The sequence below is a fragment of the Zerene cesonia genome, chromosome 29 (assembly GCF_012273895.1).
Source record: "Zerene cesonia ecotype Mississippi chromosome 29, Zerene_cesonia_1.1, whole genome shotgun sequence".
Classification (NCBI taxonomy): domain Eukaryota; kingdom Metazoa; phylum Arthropoda; class Insecta; order Lepidoptera; family Pieridae; genus Zerene; species Zerene cesonia.
This window is the reverse complement of record NC_052130.1, coordinates 2,409,242-2,419,535: the sequence shown is the minus strand read 5'-3', so window position 1 is coordinate 2,419,535 and position 10,294 is coordinate 2,409,242. Positions and strand designations below refer to the sequence as shown.

At 31.0% G+C, this 10,294-nt stretch overlaps 1 protein-coding gene across 1 annotated transcript in view; it reads right to left on the bottom strand.

Moving 5' to 3' along the window:
* The window catches only part of LOC119837795 (equilibrative nucleoside transporter 1), a 32,330-nt gene extending 22,537 nt beyond the window's left edge, over positions 1 to 9,793 (bottom strand). Inside the window, exons 1-2 of the mRNA XM_038363552.1 lie at positions 9,618 to 9,793; positions 6,293 to 6,426 (exon numbers count right to left, since the gene is read on the bottom strand). Coding sequence (XP_038219480.1) covers positions 6,293 to 6,374 — 82 coding nt within the window. The 5' untranslated portion in view covers positions 6,375 to 6,426; positions 9,618 to 9,793. The remainder of the gene's footprint in view (positions 1 to 6,292; positions 6,427 to 9,617) is intronic.
* Positions 9,794 to 10,294: the final 501 nt, after the last annotated feature.

The following is a 10,294-nucleotide window of genomic DNA, read 5'->3' as shown; positions in this document are numbered from 1 at the left end:
ATACATGAAAAATAAATTGCGTAAATTATTTCCCACATCAAATTCATCTCTAGGTACACTTGTTTATCTCAAATTGATATATTTTCGGTAAGTCCCTCTCCAAAGATTAAGCTATGTTTATCATCCAATTGGACTGAATTTTAAGATATAATAAAATATACAACTACAGAAAACCTTTAGTATCTTCCCACTTTAAATAATGTGAATTACATTACAAAACAGCCCAAACGAAAAAGAACACACCCCGGTTCAACATAAAAAAAAACACTAAGCTTTTTAATTAAACGCTGCAGGGGCACTTAATGTCCATTCCGAAGTTCCTTCAAGTGCGACTGCAATTAATGTGTTGGCAGTTCGCATAGGAAGCGTGCATGTACCGAACAAACTCGAATATTGTGCTCTGTGAAATATAACTTCATTTCCACTAGAACTGATTTAGTTCCAATTGATTATGTATGTCAAGGGTGTTCTTTGGTAGTCAGGCAGATAATCCTGCCTCGGATTCTGAAAGTAGGTAGGTATGTATATTTTGAGAGCTTTAAAATGATAACGCAATTTAGGGGGTACTAACTACCTTCAATTTATACAATTCATATTACAATGGATAAGAAGTTTTGAAAAGGGTAATACGATATTGCATCTAAATTAACGCACCTACACTTAAATACATTGAATTCGATTATTCAGTTGAAATGATCTATGAAAGGTTATGGTCATTATATGGACAAATTAAGCATTACAGTCGAGAATGAGCGATTTTTTTCTCTATATACACGTGATAAAAGCAGATTTGCAACACAAGGTTGCTAATCATGCCCACATGACAAACACAAATTTATATGGCTTGCAATGACGTCATGTATGACGCGACCGCTTCCTCTGCCTCCTTTCCTCGCTTCCACCAATAAACATTATAGAGCATATCATTTTTGATATTCATGTGAAATGTAAACAATCAGAATTGATCTTTATCGGTTCGTATTTACTTAAAAACTTAATTTAACTACACAAGCTAACTATATAGTTTTTGTAAAGTGTCTTTGTACACAACTGTACCGAATATAAAAAGCATTTTAATTGATGCACAATAAATTAATAACCGTATCGTTAATCGTAAACGTACATAGAAATCGGTCTTTTAAAATATTGAATGGGAATGCGTGTGTCAAAATATTTAGTAAGATCCGAGTTATGCATATAATTAAACAGTTTATGTTACGAGATAGTTGATTGAAAATCAAATAAGAATTTTACGGGTTTTTTGGTTTACGGTTGCCACGGTTTGGAAATGACGTTTGGTTCGAATGCCGCCGCGCTATCAAATTCTGTCTACTGGTTTTATATATATGATTTTTTTTTTTGTTTTCACGCTCGTAGTAAATTATTTGAATTTTAGTAAATTATTTTGTGATATTTAAATGCTTAAATATCACAAAATAATAAATCATATATATTATATATATAAAATTCAAATAATTTACCACGAGCGTGAAAACAAAAAAAAAAATCAATTGAAATTATACGAGCTAATTGCTAGACTCTTTGAAATGACAGCTCGAATATTTGAATCGTCCTCATCAATAATTTGTAGAAATAGCATGTAGCTTTGGAAGATTGAAACAGATTCTATTCTTCCGTCCAAAACAATATCTGTGAGTTTCGTACTGGCAATTTTATGGTATAGGTTTTTGAACTCGTGTTCCAGTTCTTCATAGTCTTCAGAAAACTAAGAATAAATAAATTAAAAAAAGTAAGGATTAGTTAATAATAAATTCTCGTATAGCAAATCACACTACCTTGTAGGCCCTTGGAGCAGAAAGTGTGAGACGGAATGCAGTAGAGACCACTTGTAATTAAATCAGAGACTAAATACATGTTCTATTATCTGACGGATTTAACTTAAGCAATACAGGTTTAAATTACATAGGTTTCCTTTGAATATACAAAGGATATAGAATAAAGGAATATTTAATCTATATCCAGTGGAGTTGGAGCCGGAATTTTTAGGTAGCGCTACTCAGTTAGTTTTAAAAAGGGCTGTCTTATTGTGACTTTAGAAAACTACCAAAAGGACTCGTTAAAGTATCTTAACCATAACGAATTTAATAGCCTTCCTCAAAAATAAAACTTCTATTCCATTACTTAACTTCCAAACTTCTAGTGCCATTAAATTTACTTTTTGTGTAGATAAAATTAGTTAAGAATTTATCTATCCATAACTGTAAAAATATCTCCTTATCGTTAGAATTATACTGAATTAAAAGTCAAAAGTTTATTTGCCCATACAATTTATAAATAAAAATGCACCCACATTAGCATAATAGAGTTAATATTTTTATAGAGCTGCTAAAATCGAGCTTGGTAAATCCTAGTTTTAAACGTTAGGCAATTCATCCCCACCGCATTGTGCTAGCGAGGTATTGTGCCCTCATTCCGGTTGCGGATTAATCTTATTCCTCATTATAAATTTTATAACTTATTTTATAGCAAACGTTATTCATGCTTGTATTGTCAACGCGAAAGTTTTTATGCGAATGATAGTTATTTACGTAGTTGTAATATAAATCTATATTTCTATAGAGACTCCCGAGCCCAGAATGCAATAAAAAGCCCAGTGCCATTTGAGTGATATTGTAAAGGCACAGTATGAGCGTGAGCGATCAAACGCGAAAAATTATAATGGAAGAAAACTGGCTTCACCTTTTCCTAAACGAAGTAATATTCTATGTTAACATGAAGTCATGGCAAAGTCCCCGACTATGAAATCATTCGTGCTAAAGTTGACGTCGATTAGGAGGTACACGATGTTTTTTCAAGACTCTCAGTCCTTGAAGCAGTCGTTTTAATCAACACTCCCGTCTTTAATCTGCAGGACTTACTCACTTACGTACCCTTGGTACGTAATTGCTTTTACCTTTGGCTGCAACTGCCATCGTAGCTAGGAACAAATTCTATTTTTTTATCAATTATTTATATTAATATATAATTTAATTGCGCCTACCCATGGCAATGGTCTATATATGTATTGATATTTTCTGGATATTGACTCTAAACTTTTACCAATTTTTTATACGAATTATTTAAAATATACAAAGAGAATGCCGAAAAGATTCTTAACTCGCAATAAAAAAATATATTTCAAATGTATACACAATACAAACACATTAAAAGGAATGCTTTTACCTCAACCTGTTAAATTACTCGTAAGTACGATTAGCGCTTGTGAGTAATTAAACGTATTACTTAAAAATATTCGATGAAATAGTTGATATCACACTTATTGCATCGGCTTCTCGCTTTAATTTCAGAATATTAAAACACCTTCCACACTCCGCCCGCCGTAAAATACAGCAGCATTAAAATGAGTATTTTGGCAAACATATTAAGCCTTTGTGTTCTCCCGTCTATACCAACTTTTAACGGGGAAATATAGGGCATGTTTATAATAGGGGCAATTTGCACAAAAAGAATCTAATTTGTTTGCCTTTAGTTCGTGACATTATTAAAGGGTTTGCATGACATTTTATTATGCATAATTTTCGCGTGAGCAATTACGGTTTAATATTGATGTTTGAGCTGTACTCTTACTGGTGCTCTAGTTGCTGCTACGTTTGCAGTTTAGTAGTATTGTACCATATTCTCTAATAAAATATAATTACATCTTATATTTTAGAAAATTGTACTTTTTAAATGGTTTTTGTTACCTTATTTTGCCTGAATTACAAATTAAGTGTTCATGTTAACGTTCATTGTTTTATAAATGATATATATTATACATATAACATAAAATATATTATTTAATATTTATGATACAAAGCCAACGCAATTTATTTGGAATTCCTTAATCGAATATCTATTCTAGGACTTCACAAACAAACCAAGTAAATATTTTCTAAACGATCAATCATAAAATTGACGAGGTTCATAGATTCAAAATAGACAAGAATACTCTACATAAGTACATAGTTCTCAAATGTCTGTAAATGTATCTAGAATCTAAGAAATAAACAATCGATATTCAAATAAGTTATGAAAATTTGAATACACAAATACGTACAACTTCGTAGCATTAAGCAAATGTCGTGAGCATGTTTACGCGAACCCACTAATTGAGTACTTAATGATTCATCGTATTTACTACAAACTAGCTTATGCCCGCGGCTTCGCACTCGTTCAAAATCAAAATCCGTTGTTCAGATCTAAGCATATATATACGCAGTGAGTGACTTTGCTTTATACTATGTAGTGATATACAAAAGTGAACAAGTACATTTAGGTCTCTCGACCCCACAAAAGACGTGTCATAGCTATTTCGTTATCTTGATATAAATCATAATTCTTTTCTACAAGAAAGGACTTCGACATCCCTCGGAGATATTCCAGATTCTAAAATTGGGTACCCCCAAACGATAAAAACTTCCCATCAATCACAAACATAAATCATGCCAATCGTTTGAAAACCTACGGACTTATCACGTAACAAAATAAATAAAAACAAATCAGCTCAATTGAAAACCTCCTTACAAAAAATTAAACCACAATGATTGGACATCGCTGGCTTTCACCGAAAATCGGTACACCGTAAAACTATTTGGCCGAATTCGTTCATGCACAACACGAAAGCGTCAAACAGACGGCCGAATTCAAACAGATAACCGGAATATAATGATTCCAATGCATCTCATCGACTAGCGCCATTATGTTTTTGTTTTATCTATACTGATATTATAACGCTAAAGTTTGTTTGTTTGTTTGAACGCACTAGTTTCTGAAACTACTGGTTAGATTTGAAAAATTCTTTCAGTGTTAGTTAGACCATTTATTGAGGAAGGCTATATATGTACCACGGGCGAAGCCGGGGCGGACCGCTAGTACTATAATATCTGTAATTTGTTGATGTTTTAATTGATCTGCGTTATGTGTATAATACATACGGTATTTGCTACTAGGTGCACGCCCCGGCTCCTCTCCCAGATAGTTATTTATTGTGATTGAAATAATCCTATCTCCTAAGTTGGACCAAACTGCAACATGGTGTGCAAATTTGATTAAAATCAGTTGAGTAGTTTAGGAGTGCATCGTGCATATTAGGACAAACAACGTGACACGTAATTTATATATATTAAGATTATTAAGCATATTCGTATTTAAAATGTCTGTTGGAAAGACATCCACGTAAGATAACAATTGCTGCCAAATATCACATCAATACATTTGCATAAAAGTTGTACATACATTAATATTCTTTCATATAATCTTTATCAATCTGAAACGAATTACATTATCACCTACTATTATCACAAACATCCGTGAAATATATTTTTGAAGATAGCATCACGAAACTAATCGGTCTATATACCTACTTACCGTAAATACAGTATTGAAAAGATTACATAACTTATGTCTCATGGTCAAAATGCAGCCTCCAATATGTGTATTCATAAAATTACGCAGTCCATTCTTATGATGCAATACCGATGATGTTATCGAGATTTACATATTTGAACGAAATTTGGACGGAGTTAGATGAATGTAGTTTATGCGCTTTTATCAAATCTTAAGTAAGTAAAAGTGAAGTCCCTTGTCCCCTACTGGGGATGGGGCAGATGATATACATCTGTTCCACTGATCGATTTTCTTAATGGACAAGTAGGTGATCAGCCTTCTGTGTCCTGCAAGACCGACACATTTTTTTTTGTGCGTCCCCGCCGGGAATCGAACCCAGGACCCCTCGGTTGTTAGTTCACGTGTAACCACTGTACCAAGGAGGCGGTCAACTATGTATACTATCAAATCTTATATTATTAGAATAATAATGAATATTTACTATAATAAAAAAAACGCTTAAATTATACATTCGACTAAAATATGTCACTTGCCTTCATACAAAGTGTACGCAAGGAAATTATTAATTCCTGGCGATCCCAATCACAATAAGATAATCTCATGGCTTGTATTGTAACCGATCCTCGATGAGTAAACAAACAAGGCGGACAGAGTCAAAGTCAACATTACATACAAACATAAAGGCTAAGCTAATAAAAGCGTATTAAAAAAATATAGAGACTTAGACTCAGTACAGTCTATGAAGGTTAAAATATTTTTAATTTGATATTAAACAACCTTTATTATCAAAACCTTTATTATTAAGCAATTATCAAAAGGCTTATAAAGAAAGATAATGTTTCATGTATTCCACTTTAAAAAAGCAACAGATATTGCAATGAGCGGAATCAAACTATATTCCAGTCACTAGAGTACCTAATTACCATAAAAAAGGAAGGTCACTTACGTTTGTTTTGCGGCATGATTGTGCTCCTATCAGCCCGCAACAGGCTCTCGGCCTCCGCCCCTCCGTGGTGCGACATTTCCATTCCTCACTGGACCGCCGATATCATAAAACTGATACAGACATCTGTGTTGATTCTATAACAATATACATGTTTGAATTAGTCTATAACGTATTTAATATTTATAGAAAAATCGAGAATCGCAGCAATGATTATAAACATCGTACATTAAAATAAGTTTTTGTTTCATCAATTCGTTTTACGAGCATAATATATAAATAAATAAGACAGCACAGTGGATAGGTAAGGAAAAAAATTACTATTTTTATTTTACCCAACTCTATACTAAAACTCTTATTATTGGAAATAAAATACTTAAATCCGACTCTTATTATAATTTAGATTATTTATGTATATGGTTAAGTAGCAAGCGTGATAACGGACAAACTACAGAAAAATTAATAAATCACATTTAAAATCTGTTAGAGACTTCAATTCACTAAACTCGCGTAGAATAAACTATCTTGTTTATTCTACGCGAACACACAGAACAATTTCTCAATAAAGTATCGATATTTTCAATAAGTTTTTTATCGCTGCATACGACAATGCGATGAGTCAACGACGGATGATTGTTAAATTGTCCATTGTCGTTAAGATAACCTCTTAAATGACCTAACGAAAATGTAGAAAGAGATAAAAAAAAGAATATTAAACGATTTTAAATTATTGAATTGAATTGACGACGGATATGTCGCAGACAAATTGTATGATTTTCTATTTGCAAACGGCCGAATAACCTACAAATAATAATTATGGTTAGCGGGTGGGTTAGGTTTATTTAATTTTAAAACTACACATCATTTGATTATTAGATAGATGTTTTATACTGTCCTATACAATGCGAGTGAAATCGCGGGCTGACGTTAGTTTTGTAGTAAACGAGATATGACTAAATCACTAGAGGTATCTACCATATGTTAAATTATTTGTAATAAACGCCCAAATGCCTGAGTATTTAAAATTGGGGTCACGATAATTTGGTTCGAAACATCATTAACACATACGAAAATATTGAATTGTTAGTGCAAGTGAAAAAATTATAAGCTATCATATGTATTTCTGGATAAAGATATTCTTAAAATCATTCATGTATATTATTATATTTACTGTACCTACTATACACGAAATATATTGGAATAAAACTTGTTGCATAAGAAACTTGATATCTTTCTTATCAAAATTATGTTTGCATGAATATTTTAGATATATAGTTATACAAGTAAATTATGCAAATGATAATTAAATGAATAGCAATTTATGTCTTTCCTTCAATAAAATTTGTGGTGACAATACATTCTACAATATTATTGATACCGTTTTTAAACATAATAGAAGTATTGATATTTAAATATATAATACTTTAATTAATTTTTTGTACCTTGCTTTTTTAATTTATAATTTATTAAGATTTATTTTAACATTGGATTTCATATTAAACATATACACTCAATTATCATAAATGTATATAATTCTTACTTCAACAATAACACATAATTTAAAGTATTAACTGCTGTCAATTAGAACTGTTATAAATAGTGTTAACAAGACACATTAGCATTATTAAATAGAACAAGCATCTTTATTGAATTATCTTCAATTGTTTTGACCCGTACATTGCATATGCATTCAATCAATTGATATATTGTCGTAACTTCTAAATATCACATTCCATATTTTAAAACCAGATTATTTTTTGCTATAAACAGCTTTATTTTCACTTTAGTTATAATGACCTTTTAATTTTTGAGCGTGGATTTGGCCTTTAATAATATCAAGTGAGGCTATTAATAAAATGTGTATAGTTTTTATATTTATGTATCATTCATAGTACATTTTTAATATAATTTCCCCTTAAACAAAAAATTAATTTAAAAATCACAAACTAAATATTATTTTACTCTCTACACCAGGCATCAACCAAAAAATAGTACACGATTAATGTGCTAATTAAATCGTTTTGTAAGAATACTATGTGCAAGTTACATCAAACTATCTATGCTTATGATTATCAGAAGAACGATGCTGCCATTAAGCATTTAAAGTAACAGTGCTAACAAACTGGAAGGAAGACATTTTATAATCACAAAGATGACTCATGGCGCATTGTTGCTAACAAAAGGCAGGATGTATGCCGAATGGCATTTCTAAAGCTGTTGGAATAGTCTCTCATATATTCTCTCATAGATACAAGAGACTATTTGAACAGAGGTATCTATTTAATAATAATTTCTTGCACAATCTTGAAATGTATCTTACTGTATGTGTATGTCTTACCTATTACTTATAATTATTAATTATAGTTAAAGGGATGTTTGGTTCAATCAAACCCCATTGGCTGGATCAGATTTCAATGTGATTTGTAACAGAGTTTGATAATCGTCTCAGATAGATAATACATGCTTAAATAGCACTTTTTGTTTAGGTACCCTAAAAAGAATCACACTCTGAAGTCATAATGTGACAACAAAAAATGTGTAAACTAATTTAGTTTCAGTGTGTCTAATCTATATCTAATATAAATCTAAAATTATGGTCATGAAAATATGTATACATCACTTCATCTTATGTTTGGTAAAAGTTATAAATCCATTGATTTGAACAAAATTTTATTAAACTACATACTGCGAGTCTCTGTTGAGTGAGGTAGTTCACAAAGGTGGCTATTATAAGTCATTGAATTCAATATAGCATAAATCGAAGCTTGTAGTAATTCATGCGGATTTTTCCAAGAACAAAACTCTATTATGTTAAAATAAATATGGAAAATTTACAAAATTGAGTTAAGTATTATTCCTTTAAAACGTGTACTTATGAACTTAAAAATTCCTAATAGCTAATTAGTTAAAAATATATAATACTTAAATAAAAAATAACATATTATACTTATTGCGTATTTGTGTCGAAGTTAAATATAGTAAAACAATGAGATCACATGTCACTTTACAAGAATATCATTAAAAAATGAGGAATGTGTTCGTGTTTTAAATTAAATTATTATAATAACACGATCACCCCTTATCCTGGATTCATGCTATAATATTTCGCCGTTAGTGGTCACCTACAGGCTACAAATTATAATCATGGCAATAGTTTTTGAAATAAAATCGAAAGATGTTTTTAAATTTAACGTTAATTTAGTTAAATGACACGAAATACTCAATAAACAATAAATATTATTTTTAACTTACAAAAGCACAATTTAAAATGTGCTTGATTAGCGCGGAGCGCGTGGTCATAAAAATAGTAATTATATCAAAAACTTACCAATTAAACTGTCCACATTTTCAAAAATTATATGCAAAAAATAGCTGATAAAGCATTTTTTATAAGGTGTTAAACATTATTCAGTTATTATTTCTTATATTTGCCTTTTGCACGTGCTCGCAACACGCTACAAAGTACTCACAACTTCTCACCCAAGTTGTTCACAGATAACTAAATCAAAGAGTAGTATTTTAAGTATGGCCACAGAGTATATTATATATACAGGTAAGTGTGGCACTGTATAGATTAAAAATAACCAACAGTATTTAGATTTATTTATAGAAATAAGTATTGCCCTACACTTAAATACAAAGCATACAAGTTTGCATTTTGTAAATCATATTTACAACTATTGTAAGTTAAATTCGTTTAATCTAATAAAAGGACAAAGTAAACCGCTTCGTTACGCTACGCGTTATGATACCAGTATGTCTGAGTTGCCTTTTTTCATGCATACGGTTAAATTTATTAGGATTAGTTTAACTTGTTACTTCTATCGGGTGTCCTGAGACGCACTCGTTTTTATGCTTTAGGTAAGTACCTAAACGATGAAAATTGAAATAATATATCAAATGTGTAAGTCTGTAATGTTCTTCTTCTTCTTCTTTATTAAATGGCAACTCCCGATTCCACTGAGGACGGATTCTGCCAATGTCACATTTTGTACAGATAATCAG